The 18,970-nt window shown below is 29.2% G+C and overlaps 4 protein-coding genes across 11 annotated transcripts; 2 read left to right on the top strand and 2 right to left on the bottom strand.

The window, feature by feature from the left end:
- The first annotated feature begins 85 nt into the window (after positions 1-85).
- LOC111414536 (mind the gap) lies at positions 86-3,817 on the top strand. Of its 2 annotated transcripts, XM_023045910.2 has the most exons (5): positions 86-236; positions 770-904; positions 1,181-1,323; positions 1,393-1,863; positions 3,320-3,817. In XM_023045910.2, the coding sequence occupies exons 1-5, from the start codon at positions 194-196 to the stop codon at positions 3,560-3,562; spliced, it is 1,035 nt and encodes a 344-aa protein (XP_022901678.1). In that variant the 5' UTR covers positions 86-193; the 3' UTR covers positions 3,563-3,817. The 2 variants fall into 2 exon arrangements, with proteins under 2 accessions (XP_022901678.1, XP_022901684.1); XM_023045916.2 differs by lacking the exon at positions 770-904 and having other exon boundaries at positions 87-236.
- Positions 3,818-3,956: 139 nt separating this feature from the next.
- On the bottom strand, positions 3,957-6,755 carry LOC111414550 (Bardet-Biedl syndrome 5 protein). Of its 5 annotated transcripts, none has more exons than XM_071198794.1 (8): positions 6,741-6,755; positions 6,454-6,658; positions 5,664-6,399; positions 5,184-5,610; positions 4,982-5,130; positions 4,879-4,928; positions 4,464-4,829; positions 3,957-4,411 (listed from the first exon to the last, which is right to left on the bottom strand). In XM_071198794.1, the coding sequence occupies exons 4-8, from the start codon at positions 5,231-5,233 to the stop codon at positions 3,995-3,997; spliced, it is 1,032 nt and encodes a 343-aa protein (XP_071054895.1). In that variant the 5' UTR covers positions 5,234-5,610; positions 5,664-6,399; positions 6,454-6,658; positions 6,741-6,755; the 3' UTR covers positions 3,957-3,994. The 5 variants fall into 5 exon arrangements, with proteins under 5 accessions (XP_071054895.1, XP_022901706.2, XP_022901729.2 ...); XM_023045938.2 differs by lacking the exon at positions 6,741-6,755 and having other exon boundaries at positions 5,184-5,391; positions 5,455-5,610; positions 6,454-6,718; XM_023045961.2 differs by lacking the exon at positions 6,741-6,755 and having other exon boundaries at positions 5,184-5,241; positions 5,455-5,623; positions 6,454-6,717.
- On the bottom strand, positions 6,120-6,641 carry LOC111414647 (keratin-associated protein 19-2-like). The gene is made up of 2 exons (XM_023046045.1): positions 6,454-6,641; positions 6,120-6,399 (listed from the first exon to the last, which is right to left on the bottom strand). Exons 1-2 carry the CDS (start codon positions 6,639-6,641, stop codon positions 6,120-6,122), a joined length of 468 nt encoding a protein of 155 aa, XP_022901813.1.
- Positions 6,756-7,252: 497 nt separating the features above from the next.
- On the top strand, positions 7,253-14,503 carry LOC111414519 (dual specificity protein phosphatase CDC14A-like). 3 transcript variants are annotated; one of them, XM_023045888.2, is made up of 5 exons: positions 7,253-7,980; positions 10,818-11,083; positions 11,141-12,102; positions 12,163-12,288; positions 13,014-14,503. In XM_023045888.2, the coding sequence occupies exons 1-5, from the start codon at positions 7,932-7,934 to the stop codon at positions 13,390-13,392; spliced, it is 1,782 nt and encodes a 593-aa protein (XP_022901656.1). In that variant the 5' UTR covers positions 7,253-7,931; the 3' UTR covers positions 13,393-14,503. The 3 variants fall into 3 exon arrangements, with proteins under 3 accessions (XP_022901656.1, XP_022901647.1, XP_022901664.1); XM_023045879.2 differs by having other exon boundaries at positions 12,154-12,288; XM_023045896.2 differs by lacking the exon at positions 13,014-14,503 and adding an exon at positions 12,850-13,007 and having other exon boundaries at positions 12,154-12,288.
- Positions 14,504-18,970: the final 4,467 nt, after the last annotated feature.

The following is an 18,970-nucleotide window of genomic DNA, read 5'->3' as shown; positions in this document are numbered from 1 at the left end:
ATCCATCGTTACGAAGACGTAACGGTAGCGTGGTAAAGTGGTGGTGTGTGTATGTGTGGAGACCAACTTCTTCAGCTCAGGCCACTGTCAGGCCAGTTGGTGACTGTTACTTGTATATAGCAAGTCGGTTCCGGTCACGGTCGGGTTTTAAATCCACAACGTGAAACAAGTTGCCGAGTGTTAATTTAAAGTGATGATGAACAAGTTGAGAATCATCCTCGCGGTCTGCATCCTCGGTAAATCTTTTTTTGGGCATTCTGTACTTTACGCGAAGAGAGAACTGCCTTTAAATAAAAGTGTTTTTCATTTAAAATTCAAACTTGCCTTTCCCTTTAGTAGCTACTATCAGTTTTGTTTTATTTTATTTTTCGAAAGTAAAAAGGAGACCGAGTCAATCTGGTTCGCTTGATTGCTATTATTACTTTTGGAAGAAATTTATTGATTTGGTCTCTTTTTTAAAAACATGGAATGACATTATTTTTTAATTTTTTTTAATTTTATTTTTCTATCTACTGACACTTTCTTGTAAACCTTCTATAAATTATTCACTCGTAACGGAATGCCGCTCTGGTGTGTATATAAAATGAGAATAAGGAGGTCGTGATCTGGGTCAGTAGGGTGATCAAAAATTGACGATTCTTAAAAGACCAAATTTGTTTACTTTTTTTTTGCGTAGAAGTATTAGAAAGCCAAAAAAATTATTAAAATAATACAAGGTGGGAAATTTGCATATCATGCATGTTTAAATTTTGGGAATTATTGATTGCAGCTGGCCTGTTTCGGCATGGCCAATCCACCTGCGTTCTGGAATCTGATTTTGGATTTGTCCTCAACTGTGCTTTTAAGAAATCGGGGCTGTTCAGGGTTAGAAACCTCGGCGGTATCAAAGCTCACGTCGGTCTTGGTAATCTTTAGGTTTTTATCTTTAGGTTTTTACCTTTAGGTTTTTATCGCTATCACCTACTCGCTCATTTGTTATTAGTTTTGTTCTTAACTTTAACCACTCTTTAACATCTTTTTCTATGTATGCTATGGTACTTTTTACACATTTTATGTTAAATTGTGGGGACCATCAGATACGACGCCACGCACTCGCATCTTCCATCGTTCACATATTTAAAATTTTTGTTACACCCTAACATATTTCCAGAAAAAAATAACCTTTTTGGGTTCTCTTTAGGGTTTAGTTTAGGAGATGAGTTGGGATTCAAAGATTCCCTTTCAAACGTCGAAGGAAATCGCCGAAGAGCAGCCCAAGCTTCACCATTCACAGTTCAAGCTACCAAATTTACTCAAAACTCGAATCAATTAAGACGATCTAACGTAAGTAAAATATATATATATAATTTATTGAGGAGTTGAAATGAAATTTTAAAGCCAACTCTTTTTTAGTTAAATTCTTCCTCTCAAGATGTATCCAGAAGACAAAATGAAGATCAAAATGTTCCTCCTTTCAAACCAATTCCTCCAGCTCCGGAAAGACCACAAATAAACCCACAAATAAATCGAAAAAATGTGACAATATCTGATAGGATGTCAAATAATGGAATCGAAAATGATGATTTATCGAATGTTGATATGGCAAGCGAAAATTTAGTTGAAACTCCAAAACCGCGACGTACAACAACAATTTCACCTCCTATTATTAAAAATATGACCTCTGCGAATAAGCCGAATCAAATCCGTAAACATTCAACGACGGGAAAAGTTATGAACGCGCCTAGGGAATATTACCCGGTTGGTTATGACAAAAATTTTGATGACAATTTTTCTTCGAGGGTGGATTTGCCTGAAACCTCGTTTCATTGCGGCAATCAAAAACATTTTCCCGGTTTATATGCAGATGAAGACCTCGGATGTATGGTAAATAAAGCTTTTTTATTATTAATTAGAAATCTCAGAATTGTTTAAGATAATTCAAGGTTTTATTAATCCTGATGTTTTTACAAATAATACTTTCTAAATAGAATTGACATAACAAAGTCTTTCTTCAAAATGTTATATAACCCACATTAACATCTAATTTTGGAAACTTATATAACAAAAAAAATTAAAAAATTAATCACCAAACAATTATGAAGTAAAACAAATTAGTTAAAGTAGAATAAGCTAAGTGAAACTTTTGAGAAAGTTAAAAACGAAGAATGACCAAACAAAGGTATTAGCGATCGTAGAAACATATTGGAAAACGAACGAGGCGATGCAAGTTGTAAAAAGGGAAAGTTGGAATATTTATAGATCTCAAACGAATGCGTTTCAATGTCACAAAGACCTAAACTCATTTATATACTAACTCATTCTCGTTTAATTCAATCATTATTTATCATCACACCAATTAAAAAAAAAATTTTTAATAAAAAACAAATTTCAAAAAAATATTTTTGGGGTTTTAGAAAGTTGTTCCTCAAAAAAAAATAAAAAAATAATAAATGTCTAAAAACTTTGCATAGAAAAGGATCTTTGTGTGCCACTTTTTCAGCAATTTCTTTGCGAAAGCGTGACATAAAACTCAAATTGTCGTCGTCGAACAAGTATCAAAGTGCAGAATGACGAAAAGGCACCACTCGCAATTATGATAACTGAATAATTGTCGATATATAAGAAAAAAAAATACCTAAGTAAAATTACGACATATGTATTTGTTAATAGAGGAGTCTTTTAAAGATGTCGTAATCTTGATAATAAATTAACAACACTATATTTTTTCATTACATAAAAATACATTTAATAATCTACAAATTAATTACGTTATTTAATTAATGTGATCTTGTCTTTATTGACGTTTCTAACAACTCGGATTTCTTTTACTGTTATTAGTCCGATCTAGGTTTGTGAAATTCTCATTCTTATTCTACTTCAGTCGGCACAGATGGTGTAATGAAAAACCCGCTTTGAAAAATTTTGAAACTTGCTCATTTATCCATCAAGATGCCAATTCTTCTGATCCCAAAAGTGATCCACACATTAGAATCTATGATTACGAAATAACATTACAATAACTGCGATATTACAATAACACCAGAAAGTGTCAGAAAAACGAAAACCAAAAATCAGCGTCAAAATCCAAGATGAGTTATTAAAATGTGGAGGGGAAAGTTTAACTGATAAAAGTTATTTCAGTTTCTTCTGATCATAAAGCGAACAATAAATGTTCTTCGAAGAACGTATAGTTACATAACTTTTATAGTTGAGTAGGCTCATACTAACTCTTTATTTGTTTTTCACTCTTTCGCCTTTCCATTCGAAACCTATTATTAGACACAACATTTCTATTAAAAATTTAATCATTTCATGTAAATTGTGATTTTTTTATTTCTAGGTGTTCCACGTTTGTGCATTAACCGATGATGGATTGATAATGAAGAGCTTTTTGTGCCCGGAATCGACGCTTTTCGATCAAACGATACTGAAATGTAATTGGTGGTTTTACGTCGATTGTAAAAATTCGAAAAAACTCTACGACTCCAACATTCCCATTTCTAAAAGCTATCAACTGATGAAAGCGTTGACGTTCTTTTCGGCTTATAAAAAAGATACGGCAAAAAGTGATGTCGAACGGTAATGTTTAAATTTGTCTTTACGATTATTTTCAAATGCTACTTTAAAATGAATGAGTTTTAGTCAAATCAATATAGTCGAACTTTTTTACACTAATTTTTTTTTAATATATGAAAGAGAAGTGTGCATGGAAATTTTGAAATAAACGGAATTTATAGTCGATGGTGATTTGTGTAGAGCATAAGTAATTTATTGAATGACGAATCTAGTAATTGTAATATTAATAAAATTGTAACATAAAATAAAATAATTTTTGTTATTTGCATATTTTATTTCGCCAACCTTTTTACGCTTTCGGAATTATTTATGAGATTATATAAAAAGAGCTTGGAAAGTTGTTGTTTTTTATAACCCAACGAATGATGATTAATAAAAAAATAAAAATAGATGCGCCGTAATTACGTAATTAAAAAAATTATTTCTTTATGTATTAACATTATGTTGAAACAACTTCCCATAAATTTGCTAAACTATAACCTTCTTTAACACTTTGAACAGCCAATCCTAACTGGCTATTAAAAACCGGTCCAGAACCCACATCCTTGTTTTCTTCTGCCAAATAAGCAGAAAGTTCATTTACATTTTCGGCTTTATCGTCCAAAACGTATAAATCGTCGATTAAATAGTTTTGGGTTAATTCATTGGAGTTATTTCCATTCTTTTTCTGATCCCACTCGTACTCAACCCCAAAAATAGGGTTGTTAAAATAAACGGAATAAACTGAAGTTAATTTTTGATAAACTTCGCGCATTTTTTCCTCCGGATCTAGCTTAAACCCCAAAATAAAACTCCCACTTTCTTCGGAACTTATTACTACTAATGCGGGGCCAAACTTTGAATCACACATTTTGACCTAAAAAAAATTAATAAATTAGATTAATAAATTATTTAACAACATTATTTACAGATTCCGTTTGAAGATATGGCAAAGAGACGTTAAATCCTTCGTTTGTATCAGCAAACCAAACCAATCGAACATTGGTGATGATGAAAGTTCCCAAACTACCTTGATCAGTCGATAAATTCCAAACGCCATAAAACGTTTCGAAGATTTGTTCTAACGGTAAAATTTTTAATCGATTCTCACGCACAATGGCACCGCGAAGTTTTAATTCCCGATAAGGTTTCGAAGAAATATAAGCTCGATGGACGTCGATGACAGTTTGGAAATGTTTTTTGTCAGTTATGACCAAATTCGTGAAAATAAATTCAAATCTTGCTTTATCACAAGCGGTCATCATGTGTAAAGCTCGCGTTGGATACTGAGTTTTCTAAAATAAAATCATTTAATAATAAATTTAATAATAAATAATTTCTTACAGAATTAATTATTTTCGAATTTATAGTTAAAATTGTATTAAAACCAATTGCTACAAAAAAAATTAAATAAATACAAACAAAAAAATTTTTGATGATAACAAACACAAATTAATTCTTGGGCTACTCAAAGAATGCCAGACGAGTCTTAAATTCGTTATTAAAAACCTCCCTCGATCCCCGGCGTTTCCTTTGGTGTCTTCCACATTATCCATTCTATCAATCAATTTTTCACCGACTCTGAGTTTCATATCTCTTTAACATAAAATAATTACAACGTTGTTTATATAAAATTGTTATTAACTAACGAGAAAGGAACATCAAAGCGGACTTCTTTGTCTTCCCATACCGAAGCCATGGTTAAAACTAAAATTAATCACAACAAAAACGTTGGTGTTATTGATCCACAACTTCTTGAATTCGGATCGATATATTTTAAATGTCAACCGGTTTATTGTGATTGTGGTACAAATTTTTAATTTTGTGTGATTAAATTGAGGTTGCTTACGGTTGAGGCTCAACAATTAATAAAAAAAAACAAAAAGTGAGGTTGCTGGTAGACTATAAAGATTTAATTACTTTACAACTCTCGTCGATTTGTCTGTGGGTGTTAGTTTTCTTGATTGGAATTGTTTGATTTAAGTTTTTATCCAATTTATCTTCCATCACGTGGAGGTCATCGACCTTTATCAACAAAACTAATCTTTCCCAACATTTCCACCAGGAGGCTATAACCTTACCCAATATTCTTAATCAGGCTATTAATAATCTTAATTAATATAACCAACCTTGTCTAAAATTTTTGTAATGAAACTTAATCGTTTTATGACATTTAATAAAACAATGCTTTATCTAAAGGCCACATCTTGTCTTCTTATGAACAGAGTCTTCTTCAGCATATCTAAGCTCCTTTTTAATGTATAAGACTGAGTTTTAAAATAAAACCGTTTCAATTTATTAAATTATAACATTTCTATTATGATTCAATAGAATGTGTAAATAAAACGATTATCGCGTTCTCATTTAAACTCTCGTAGACTTTCTACGTGTAAAGGTGATGGCATTGAACCTAACGATTGACCTTGATGCGACCCAGAATCTCACCCACTCCTCAATGACACGCACTTTTATCAAAATAAAAAAGATGAATTAAAAAAGTAATTAAACGTTTAATATTAAAAAAATCATATAAAAATGTATTTAATTTTTGACTTAATTAATTTGAAGACAAACATTATTGGATGTTACCATCCGTGACCATAACCATATCCGTATCCATAACCGTAGCCGTAATTACTTCCATGTCCGTAGTGACCACCATAGTAGTTATCATAAGAGGGATAACTATCATAATGATTAACATATCTTATTGATGATGGGTAATGATGGTGGATAGATGGGCCGTAATAACCACCATATCCTCCGTAACCATGCCCATAACCGCCATAATGATAAAGCTTAGCAGCACCTAAAGCTCCAACTCCTAAAGCTCCACCAACTAACGCAGCTTTTCCAACAGCAGCGCTGTAAATAAAAAACAATTTAAAATAAAATTTTAATATTTTAATTCATTCTTACCCAGCTAATCCTAATCCTCCAACAGCAGCTAACCCTAAAGCAGCTTTTCCAAGAAAAACAGGTGCTCGTTTTTCTCTAACAACAGCAACGAGCTGGGTGTCTTGATTTTCAGGAGATTCTGGTTGAATCGGGGATGTTGCCGCAAAAGCGACACTGACGATGAAGAATAAACTGAATAAGATTTTCATTTTGTCTACACTTAATTCTTGAATGAAAATGGTTGATCATGGATTTATTTTTATACTAAAAAAGAGAACCCCACTCCGGGTAGTCCCAAGATTACTTACCTTCTGATTTAAATTTGTAAATTTATTCTTAAAATTTACCTCCATATCGTTCAAGGTTTATGGCAAATCCCGAAATGTTTACGTAACCTGTTAACGAAGTTAGCAAAAAAAAATGAGGATTCTTACCTGAGGTAGAAAAAATAATCGATTTGTTATTTAGATTTTAGGTTTCGATACGCACCTGTATCAATTCATTTCGAGATTTGAATAGTAATAAAAAATGGCAATGAACGAATTAGTTTTTTTTTGATTTTTAATAATTTATTAAATATTGCGTGATATTTACCTTAGGGAAAATGAGTCATTAAAATTATCCAGAAGACCATGAGTTAATACTAATTTCGAAAATATTTCTTTTCATTACGCCATCTATGCAAATAAAACATAAATGTATGAATCATCGGAATGAATTACTGCCATCTATTGATGGGGAACAGTAATAATCTTGCGATTATGTTTAATCGGTGCCATCTATGATAAAAAGATCAAACTAGGGCTAGTTTAGACACGGGATAACAGTTATTCTGCGGTTTAGGTTGACAATTTGATGTTTCTACGGAGTTTTTATGTTTGTAGAGTTTTATAGACGCGAATGTCGCGACATCAGGCTGTAATGTAGTGTGTACATCACAAACCAAGACGTATTTAACCGTGAATATCAACCAAAAATAGTGAATAACCTGCAATCATTAATCGTTATCATTCCGGTTACATTTCTAAAAAAAAGCGGAACCGAAACACCATCAAAAAATCATCATCAGGTTTCTCCCCCTTTTTTCTCTCATTCAAGTTTAGTTATATATTTTTGTTGTTGTGCGTGGACTAAGTGAACAGATCTGGTATATTAAATTGTACGTTTTTGTTGATACTTTTGTTGGTGAACTTGATTCCTGAAGGAAAAGGAGAGAAAAAATAGAAAGGAGTTTAGATTAAAAAAAATTGTCAAGTCTATTTGAGTGGGTAAAAAAAAGAGTTCAGTAAGATGAAAATGTGTCACGCCAGACGCCTACGACAAGACCAAAGAGGACCAACACGCGATGTGGGCTTCATACCAATAAAGTTATGTTTGCGTTAGTTGCAACAATTGTTGCGCATTTTCATTAAAACATTTCAAATCGTTTCAAAAACAAGTACAGAACATCCCAAAACATTGTATCCGGTACCTTGAAAGTTTTGTTTTTTGGGTCTACCATGGAAGTCTCAGGGGATGTATTAGTTAGTGCCTCAGAATTTATTAAAGGTAAAAAAAATTTTAAAAACTTTATGTATTAAACCAGTAAATTTGAATTGAAGTACATTATTACAATTAAGTGGTAAGGATTGCAATGTAATGTAATGTATTGAGTGCCATAGTTTTCTTTGTAACATGAGATGCATCATAGCAATTAATAAGGATAACTCAACCCGAGGTAAATATTTTCTTTTGTGGTGTTCAAATATATATTTGTTCTTATTTTTTATAGCCCCAAGTTGTTTACAAACTTAGTGAGGATTTCAAAAGGAGGATTAATTTACAAGATCCAAGTTAAGAAAATAATTTTGATTTGATTCTTTTTATTCTCGAGATATACTTTACATGAAAAGGGAATTGTTATTCAAAGAAAAGTTTTAATATGTAAAACTGCTTGTATTAATATTTGTATATTCTTGAATATTCTTTGAACAGAACTTATTACTTATTTTCTTATTTCTAATTTATTTGACTTACTGATACACTTCAAATAAGGAGTTATTAAGACATTTTAAACATTTCCAACATATTGCCCACCTCGCAATTTGTGTTGTCGAGTTTTGGGTTGTGGTGTTATTAATTATAAAGAATCGCCTGCAAGCGAGCTGGGCTAAATTTAGGGTGGAGTATTTATGATACCTCCTGGGTAAGCCGAGGTGGCCAACCTCGCAATATGTGTTGTCCTTTCGTTACAAAAGTTGTTTTGTAATATTACCATTAAGAACTTGAAAAAGCAACAAATTTTCGTATTTTTCTCGATATTGACGCATCTGAGAGCAAAAATGCAAGAGAGCAATATTATTAAGAATAAAATTTGCTATAACTTTCGTTCCAAAAGTTTTCTTGTAATATGCTCCGTTTCCCTAGTGTTACTATAATAGCTTAAAAAAGCCACAAATTCATCAAATTTTCATATTTTCGTATTTTTCTCGATGTTGACGCACCTTAGAGCAAAAGTGCAAGAGAGCTATATTGTTAAGAATAAAATTATCTACAACTTTTGCTCAAAAAGTTTTCAAGTAGTATGCTCCGTTTCCATAGTGTTACTATAACAGCTTAAAAAAGCAATAAATTCACCAAATTTTCATATTTTCGTATATTTCTCGATATTGACGCATCTGAGAGCAAAAATGCAAGAAATCAATATTATTAAGAATAAAATTTGCTACAACTTTTGCTCAAAAAGTTTTCTTGTAATATGCTCCGTTTCCCTAGTGTTACTATAATAGCTTAAAGAAGCAACAAATTCATCAAATCTTCATATTTTCCTATTTTTCTCGATATTGACGCATCTGAGAGCAAAAGTGCAAGAGAGCAATATTGGTAAGAATAAAATTATCTACAACTTTTGCTCAAAAAGTTTTCTAGTAGTATGCTCCGTTTCCCTATTGTTACCATAACAGCTTAAAAAAGCAACGAATTCGTCAAATTTTCATATTTTTGTATTTTTCTCGATATTGACGCATCTGAGAGCAAAAGTGCAAGAGAGCAATATTGTTAAGAATAAAATTATCTACAACTTTTGCTTAAAAAGTTTTTTAGTAGTATGCTCCGTTTCCCTAGTGTTACTATAATAGCTTAAAAAAGCAACAAATTCATCAAATTTTCATATTTTTGTATTTTTCTCGATATTGAGGCATCTGAGAGTAAAAGTGCAAGAGTGCAATATTGTTAAGAATGAAATTATCTACAACTTTTGCTTAAAAAGTTTTTTAGTAGTATGCTCCGTTTCCCTAGTGTTACCATAACAGCTTAAAAAAGCAACGAATTCGTCAAATTTTCATATTTTTGTATTTTTCTCGATATTGACGCATCTGAGAGCAAAAGTGAAAGAGAGCAATATTGTTAAGAATAAGATTTGCTACAACTTTTGTTCTAAAAGTTTTTTTATAACATGCTCCGATTCCATAGTGTTACCATAACAGCTTAAAAAAGTAATAAATTCACCAAATTTTCATATTTTCGTATTTTTCTCGATATTGGTGCATCTGAGAGCAAAAGTGCAAGAGTGCAATATTGTTAAGAATGAAATTATCTACAACTTTTGCTTAAAAAGTTTTTTAGTAGTATGCTCCGTTTCCCTAGTGTTACCATAACAGCTTAAAAAAGCAACGAATTCGTCAAATTTTCATATTTTTGTATTTTTCTCGATATTGACGCATCTGAGAGCAAAAGTGCAAGAGTGCAATATTGTTAAGAATAAAATTATCTACAACTTTTGCTTAAAAAGTTTTTTAGTAGTATGCTCCGTTTCCCTAGTGTTACCATAACAGCTTAAAAAAGCAACGAATTCGTCAAATTTTCATATTTCTGTATTTTTCTCGATATTGACGCATCTGAGAGCAATATTATTAAGAATAAAGTTTGCTACAAATTTTGTTCTAAAAGTTTTTTTATAACATGCTCCGATTCCTGACTATTGTTCATGATATAAGAAATAATCTCGTATTATGGACAACATTTAGAGCTGCCGACATCTTCGAAGTCGGCCGAGATAACTTCTTTCATAAATTTCTAGCAGGGTTGAGTTGGTTTGACGCTCCGAATCCCGAGTGATGCTATGATTCATTTGCAACTTTTCTGGTCAATAATCATCTTATTATTATACCTATTAAGTCCTATAGCAATAACAGCAACCTAAGTCAGTTCCTGGTCAGCACAATGTTAATTTCAACTCTTAATTATATCCATTATATTTGAATTGCCAAGAATAAAATAGCAAGAAATGTGAAGTAACATTTTTTAACTTAAAACTTAATTGCTTTAATTCAAAGTTACTGGTTTAATATTTTGTGTAATTAATAAAATTGCTTATTTATTAATTTTTTGAAAATATTTGTTTTTAGATCGTCTTTATTTTGTGACATTGAAGACAACTGATCAACCAAAATCGACACAATTTACACATTTCTTCTCAATAGAAGGGCAATTAACATACGATAGTTTTTTCGATGATTTTGGGCCGTTAAACATATCGATGTTGTACCACTACTGCACAAAGCTAAATTTAAAATTAAGCTGCGCCGCCTTGGAAAAGAAAAAAATCGTTCACACAACGACCGACGATTACCGGAAACGAGCGAATGCCGCGTATTTGATCGGCAGCTATGCAGTAAATAATTTTTTTTGCTTAAAATTAAATAAATTTTTAATCTAAAATTGATTTTAGATTATTTATTTGAATTGGGATGCCCAAAAAGCTTACGATACACTCGTTGGTGACAATCGATATCCGTTTATTCATTTCCGCGATGCTTCAAATGGTCCAGATGGTTACACCATATCTTTATTAGATTGTTTGAAAGGTTTGGAGAAAGCTTTTCATTTCGGATTTTTTGATTTTACTTCGTTTAATTATTTACAATACGAACATTATGAATGTGTTGAAAACGGCGATTTAAACTGGATAGTTCCCGAAAAATTTTTAGGTTTTTGCGGTCCGCATAATAAATCCCGAAACGTGAACGGATATCCGCTTCACTCGCCTGAATTTTACTTTAAATATTTTCAACGGCACAACGTCACCACTATAATCCGGTTAAATAAACGAATTTATGACTCAAATAAATTTTTATTAGCCGGGTTTCAACATTATGATCTATATTTCGTCGATGGAAGTACCCCAACCGTAAAAATTCTCAATGAATTTATGAATATATGCGAAAAAACGGATGGCGCAATTGCGGTTCATTGTAAAGCGGGGTTAGGAAGGACCGGGACTTTAATCGGTTGTTATTTAATGAAACATTATCAGTTTTCGTCGCACGAAGCAATCGCTTGGATACGAATATGTCGGCCGGGATCGGTTATCGGTCACCAACAAGAGTGGTTGGATCGAAAACAAGAACAAATGTGGAAAGAAGGAGAGGCGTATCGAAGAAAACGCGGCATTACTTCGATGCCAAAACATCGTTTTGGCATTTATAGCAAACACGCCCCGGTTGGACCTTTAGAGGGTTCTGGAAAACAAGGAAAATTAAACGATAAAGTTACCAGAATATTAAAGAAAGTTGACACAATGCAACTTAATGACAATTCCGAAAAAGAAGACGAAGAAGATGGAATTACTCAAGGTGATCGATTAAATCAAATTAAAGCTAAAAGACAATGTCACGTTGTTACAAATCCATCGTAAGTTAATTAACAAAAATGTGTTCTTAAATTAATTTTTTATATTTAAAGGGAATGTAGAACTTTTAGGTCACAGATGTTGGTAAATACCGTTGAGACTACCTCGGCGATAACAAGAGTGAGTAAAGTACTTTGTACTACAACCAAAGCACCAACCCCATCCATTTCTCGAGTGCTTGTAAAAAGGTATGTTAAATTCGAATCATAGTAAAACTAATTAACTAAAAATAAACGCTTCAATTAATGCTTCCTTGATTAATTTTAAATTTAATCTTAGCGTTAGAGGAATAGTATTAAAAGGTTCTCCATGACTCAAACATGCCCATTATTCGTTTTTTAACCATCATTTCATTTTAAAAAATTTAAAAATCGTTATAAGTACGAAGGCTTTTACAGCCGGTGTTTATTGAACTAAAAGTAGAACTAACACATGATCTAGAAACTTTCTGGTTAAACCATGCGTCTTTTGAAAAAGTGTTTGACGTTTTAAACGCCATGTTGCATCCAAAACGTCAAATACTTTTTCAAAAGACGCACGGGATAGCCCGAAAATTTTTAGTTGTGAGTCTAGTTTTAGTTCAATGAAAAATCGTTATTTTGCAGGTTAATATTTTTATGTAAACACATTCTAAATAATTAAATACATTAAAACATTATTAATGTGATATAACCTGCAAAAATAATATTAAAAAAATAACAATTTCAATAAAAAAACATAAATTTTTTTCTTTTTGTATTCACCAATAGAACAGACGCAAAGAAATCGTCCGGGGGCGAAATCAAAAAGACAAATTAAAAAAAAAAATATTTTCAAAAAAAAAGGGGCATGCTTGGGGTGGTCCGGATTTGGATTAAAATAAATAAAAGTCGAAATGGTTCCTGTTATTCGAGTTATAATTTGTGTTTAACAGAAACGAGGTTACGGAAACGACGTCGACGGTCGCTCGGCGTCTCAGCCAGCGTAAGGTAGCGGCGGCGTTAACTAAAACAACCAGCGGGGCTTCGTTATTGCGGAATGGTAAACCGAAGGTGGTGGCAAAAAAAAATGAAAACAACGGATGGACCATGGAGGAAATGGATACTACATGTAGCACGGGCGGAGAAAAGAAAACGGTCGTTGATGTTAAGGTGACAAAACGCGTCAAGCGAACATTGAATATGGAAAAGGATAAAGCTACAAGTCCGCGGTCCGTCAAGGTGCAAAGAAGATCGCATGCATCCAATCCTTCAGAATCGAATGTTAAAAGTGGTAAGAAGATTCATTTACCCCTTATGAAAGTTTCTAAGTAACAAGGAAAATAAAAAAAATTGTTTTTGGTGCTAAAAAATTGTTTGTTTATTTTGTTTAGACTTTTTTTAAGTCTTGTAAGGTGCGCGGTGTATGGTGGTTATTAGTGTTTTTTTACTGTTTTTATAAATTTCAGTTACAATAATACTTTAATTTTAAATATGTTCTAGCAAGGGATTTTCTTTTGCGCTTGCGCTTCTTACAAATCCGAAAATAACTCGAGCGTGCCTCACTTTATAATAAACAATTAAAAAGGGACCCGAATAATAAATAAATTTAAAAAAAAATTATTCGGCACGTTAAGGCAAAATAAAGAATGTACTATTATTTTCGCATTCGCAAAAGAAATTAAATCCGTTTGCTAAAACAAAAAATTTTGTGTACAATGTACACTAATAAGCGTTTAAATTAAAATTTGTTAATTTTTGTCCCCGAAGAATGTTTTTTTTTTTTTAATGTTAAGAGGTCCGGATCGAATAATAAATGTTTTTACACTACAATAGAACTTTATTAAAGTTTTTGAAGGTATCCAATAATGATTGTGTTTTAATTAATTATTCTAATTAGTAACACAACTAAGAACTTAATCAAAAAATAAAAATTATTGCACAATTATTTTTGGACACTACATATAAAGAAAATGAGTATATGTATTAAATAATAATTAAAAAATTACTAACAAAAATACAAAGTTATATGTGTCTAACAAGAATAAGAAAACAACCTCCGTTTTGTTAAAAAAAATGGAGTATATTTTCTTTTTCTTTTTTCTAAGAGCACTAGCGAACCAAAACACACAAATAGTTTATATTTATGTATGCGTGCAAAAAAAAGCTTGTCTGTAAATATTGTAATAATGTTTTACATCAAAATAATTAAAGTTTTGTGTACAAATTGGCATATAAAAAAAACCTGAAAATGCCTAGCAAGTAAATAGTTGCTATATTAATATATTTTTCCAATGTATGTCTATTTTCATTGTCATGTGCCTCTTTAGTATATAAGATGTATATATAGTTGATGATTCCCCTTTATATTTTCAAAAAAATAATTGTTTTTTTAACTAGAATTTTATATTGTGTTGAATAAAATAAAACTTTTATGTTAACGAAATTCGAAGGATAACCTCAAATTTTATTTTATTAAACACACTACTTAAAAAATATTTTATCATCTGCTTTCAGTGTATTCGTGTCCAGATTCCGCGCAATCTCATTGTTTCCGATTTTTTTTTTGTCAGATTTATTTTTGAACAATCGATTTCTTTCGAAATCTACAATAAAAAATTACGATTTTTTATGGTGGGTTTGAAGCAAAAAGGTCATTTTTCACGTCAAATAAACATAATTACAAATCATCCTAAAAAGCTTGTTGTTATTAAATTAGGATTTCGCAATCAATCAAGAGTGATAAAACATGGGTGATGGCTATTGACGACTGAAAACTGTTTAAGAATTGTTCATATTAAAAAAATCATAAGTCTTATAAATAAATAAATGTGACATATCACGATTAAAAAGTTTTTTTTTTCTTCATAAAAAGAGAATTATTCATTATAATATAAAATTTAAGGTAAGTATTATAAATATCACAAAACACTTCTATAGTTTTATTATATAATGCACCATACTGTTCAGAGGGAAATTAAAATTAAGTTATTTTAAAAAATGTTATTAAGAAAACTTATACGTAATTCAATTCTAAACAAATATTGTTTACAAAAAAACTTGATTCCAATAATAATTATTCATATATCCTCAAAAATATTAATTTATATAACAGTATACAGCGCCATCTAGTGGAGACATCGAAAATTTTCATAAAAGAAATCGATTTAAAATAACATAATAAACAAGTATTGTAGGAATAATTTTTTGATTAAGGTAATAATTTGTTTTGATATTCGGTGATATGTACTGTTCACAGGCAAATTAAAATTAAGTTATTTAAAAAAAATTTATTAATAAAAATTGTTTGTAATTCAATTCTAAATAAATATTATTTACAAGAAATGTTAATTCCCATAATAATAATTGATATATCCTCAAAAATATTAATTTATATACCAGTACACAGCATCACCTGATAGAGGTATCAAAAATTTTTATTAAAAAAATCGATTCAAAATACCGTAATAAACAAGTATTGTAGGAAAAATTTTTTGATTAAAGTGATAATTTGTTTTGATATTCGGTGATATGTAGTGTTCACCGGGAAATTAAAATTAAGTTATTTTAAAAAATTTTATTAATAAAAATTGTTTAAAATTAAATTCTAAATAAATATTACTTACAAAAAATTTTAATTCGAATAATAATAATTGATATATCCTCAAAAATATTAATTTATATACCAGTACACAGCATCACCTGGTAGAGGTATCAAAAATTTTTATTAAAAAAATCGATTCAAAATAACGTAATAAACAAGTATTGTAGGAATAATTTTTTGATTAAAGTAATAATTTGTTTTGATATTCGGTGATATGTACTGTTCACAGGGAAATTAAAATTAAATTATTTTAAAAAAATTTTATTAATAAAAATTGTTTAAAATTAAATTCTAAATAAATATTATTTACAAAAAATTTTAATTCGAATAATAATAATTGATATATTCTCAAAAATATTAATTTATATACCAGTACACAGCATCACCTGGTAGAGATATCAAAAATTTTCATTAAAAAAATCGATTTAAAACAACGTAATAAACAAGTATTGTAGGAATAATTTTTTGATTAAAGTAATAATTTGTTTTGATATTCGGTGATATGTACTGTTCACAGGGAAATTAAAATTAAATTATTTTAAAAAATTTTATTAATAAAAATTGTTTAAAATTAAATTCTAAATAAATATTATTTACAAAAAATTTTAATTCGAATAATAATAATTGATATATTCTCAAAAATATTAATTTATATACCAGTACACAGCATCACCTGGTAGAGATATCAAAAATTTTCATTAAAAAAATCGATTTAAAATACCGTAATAAACAAGTATTGTAGGAAAAATTTTTTGATTAAAGTGATAATTTGTTTTGGTATTCGATATGTAGTGTTCAAAGGGAAATTAAAATTAAGTTATTTTAAAAACTTTTATTAATAAAAATTGTTTAAAATTAAATTCTAAATAAATATTATTTACAAAAAATTTTAATTCGAATAATAATAATTGATATATCCTCAAAAATATTAATTTATATACCAGTACACACCATCACCTGGTAGAGGTATCAAAAATTTTTATTAAAAAAATCGATTCAAAATAACGTAATAAACAAGTATTGTAGGAACATTTTTTTGATTAAAGTGATAATTTGTTTTGATATTCAGTGATATGTACTGTTCACAGGGAAATTAAAATTAAGTTATTTTAAAAAATTTTATTAATAAAAATTGTTTATAATTGAATTCTAAATAAATATTATTTACAAAAAAATTTAATTCGAATAATAATAATTGATATATCCTCAAAAATATTAATTTATATACCAGTACACAGCATCACCTTGTAGAGATATCAAAAATTTTTATTAAAAAAATCAATTCAAAATAACGTAATAAACAAGTATTGTAGGAAAAATTTTTTGATTAAAGTGATAATTTGTTTTGATATTCGGTGATATGTACTGTTCACAGGGAAATTAAAATTAAGTTATTTTAAAAAATTTTATTAATAAAAATTGTTTAAAATTAAATTCTAAATAAATATTATTTACAAAAAATTTTAATTCGAATAATAATAATTGATATATCCTCAAAAATATTAATTTATATACCAGTACACAGCATCACCTGGTAGAGATATCAAAAATTTTCATTAAAAAAATCGATTTAAAACAACGTAATAAACAAGAATTGTAGGAAAAAATTTTTAATTAAAGTAATAATTTGTTTTGATATTCGGTGATATGTAGTGTTCACAGGGAAATTAAAATTAAGTTATTTTAAAAAATTTTATTAATAAAAATTGTGTGTAATTCAATTCTAAATAAATATTATTTACAAAAAATTTTAATTCGAATAATAATAATTGATATATCCTCAAAAATATTAATTTATATACCAGTACACAGCATCACCTGATAGAGGTATCAAAAATTTTTATTAAAAAAATCGATTCAAAATAACGTAATAAACAAGTATTGTAGGAAAAATTTTTTGATTAAAGTAATAATTTGTTTTGATATTCGGTGATATGTAGTGTTCACAGGGAAATTAAAATTAAGTTATTTTAAAAAATTTTATTAATAAAAATTGTTTATAATTAAATTCTAAATACATATTATTTACAAAAAATTTTAATTCGAATAATAATAATTGATATATCCTCAAAAATATTAATTTATATACCAGTACACAGCATCACCTTGTAGAGATATCAAAAATTTTTATTAAAAAAATCAAATCAAAATAACGTAATAAACAAGTATTGTAGGAAAAATTTTTTGATTAAAGTGATAATTTGTTTTGATATTCGGTGATATGTACTGTTCACAGGGAAATTAAAATTAAGTTATTTTAAAAATTTTTATTAATAAGAGTTGTTTGTAATTCAATTCTAAAAAACATTGTTTACAAAAAATATTGATTCGAATAATAATTTTTGATATATTAGTTTTTAAAGATGATAATTTTTTATAATCATTTTTAAAAAATCGAATCCTGAAGATATCACGATGAAATCTGCCGAAATCTATATCAATAAACAATGAGGAATGCTGAAATAATGAGATGTGTGGATACCAATGTCATATAATTATAATATATAACTAATAAATATATTATACATGTATAATTTTCGATTTTTAGGATATTTTCAGGAATAATAAATCGTACACAACCCCTAAAACTCCGCCCTTTAACCTAACCCTCCAATTCTGAGTTCCCAACGTAAAAAAAAGTTCCCTAAGACACCATGTTTCCGAGCGCCAAGTAAAATGGCGACCACCCGGGCAACGTCCAATGGTAAACGTTCAGCGGTTATAAATGATATAGGATGTTTAGACGTTATCCAAATTAATTTGTAAAAGCGTTGATTATTATTTTATTATTACATAGTAAAAACTTTAAATCCGTTTTTAAAAGAATTGATAAAATGTTAATAACAAAAACACACATTGCTTAATTATGAATCGAATGATAAACTAGAAACAAATCTAGAAAATTTTTACTCAATTTCATATTTATTCATTTTACTAATTTATTATCAATCAACTGGACATAAAGGTGAGGTTATGTTTCGCAAATATTAATTAATTTAATGATGTAATCTGAACTGATGATATTAAAAATATATCTAAATATTTCCAGCTGCATTTTTCGCCATGCACGCGAAGATAGGAACGAAAACAAAGTTTCTATGTCTATGATGTTACAATCTATGAATACTCCTTGTTTCCCTCTCTCTCTTTAATAGTTAGAAAGAAATAGCACATTTTTATGATAACTTAATTTCGATAAGAAATAAAACATTATTTTAAAGTTACAACGTTTTATAATAACGTTAATTTTGGAAATGGAGTGAAGTTAGACGAATTTTTTAGGAAGGAATGATATCATCGTTCTTGGAG

Source organism: Onthophagus taurus, chromosome 8, assembly GCF_036711975.1.
Source record: "Onthophagus taurus isolate NC chromosome 8, IU_Otau_3.0, whole genome shotgun sequence".
Lineage (NCBI taxonomy): Eukaryota > Metazoa > Arthropoda > Insecta > Coleoptera > Scarabaeidae > Onthophagus > Onthophagus taurus.
The sequence above is the reverse complement of the archived record's forward strand: the minus strand, read 5'-3'. Positions and strand labels throughout refer to the sequence as shown.

What these genes read in the sequence shown, in the direction of transcription:
- LOC111414536 (XM_023045910.2), top strand. Translation starts at nt 194, where the DNA reads ATGATGAACAAGTTGAGAATCATCCTCGCGGTCTGCATCCTCG. An exon ending in CAAAGCTCACGTCGGTCTTG is followed by an intron (nt 905 to 1,180) that starts GTAATCTTTAGG and finishes GGTTCTCTTTAG; the next exon opens with GGTTTAGTTTAGGAGATGAG. An exon ending in ATCAATTAAGACGATCTAAC is followed by an intron (nt 1,324 to 1,392) that starts GTAAGTAAAATA and finishes ACTCTTTTTTAG; the next exon opens with TTAAATTCTTCCTCTCAAGA.
- LOC111414550 (XM_071198794.1), bottom strand. Translation starts at nt 5,233, where the DNA reads ATGGCTTCGGTATGGGAAGACAAAGAAGTCCGCTTTGATGTTCCTTTC. An exon ending in CGCTTTGATGTTCCTTTCTC is followed by an intron (nt 5,131 to 5,183) that starts GTTAGTTAATAA and finishes TTTATGTTAAAG; the next exon opens with AGATATGAAACTCAGAGTCG. An exon ending in TAGCCCAAGAATTAATTTGT is followed by an intron (nt 4,929 to 4,981) that starts GTTTGTTATCAT and finishes TTTTTTTTGTAG; the next exon opens with CAATTGGTTTTAATACAATT.
- LOC111414647 (XM_023046045.1), bottom strand. Translation starts at nt 6,641, where the DNA reads ATGAAAATCTTATTCAGTTTATTCTTCATCGTCAGTGTCGCTTTTGCG. An exon ending in GGAGGATTAGGATTAGCTGG is followed by an intron (nt 6,400 to 6,453) that starts GTAAGAATGAAT and finishes TTTTATTTACAG; the next exon opens with CGCTGCTGTTGGAAAAGCTG.
- LOC111414519 (XM_023045879.2), top strand. Translation starts at nt 7,932, where the DNA reads ATGGAAGTCTCAGGGGATGTATTAGTTAGTGCCTCAGAATTTATTAAA. An exon ending in CACGTTGTTACAAATCCATC is followed by an intron (nt 12,103 to 12,153) that starts GTAAGTTAATTA and finishes TTATATTTAAAG; the next exon opens with GGAATGTAGAACTTTTAGGT. An exon ending in TCTCGAGTGCTTGTAAAAAG is followed by an intron (nt 12,289 to 13,013) that starts GTATGTTAAATT and finishes TGTGTTTAACAG; the next exon opens with AAACGAGGTTACGGAAACGA.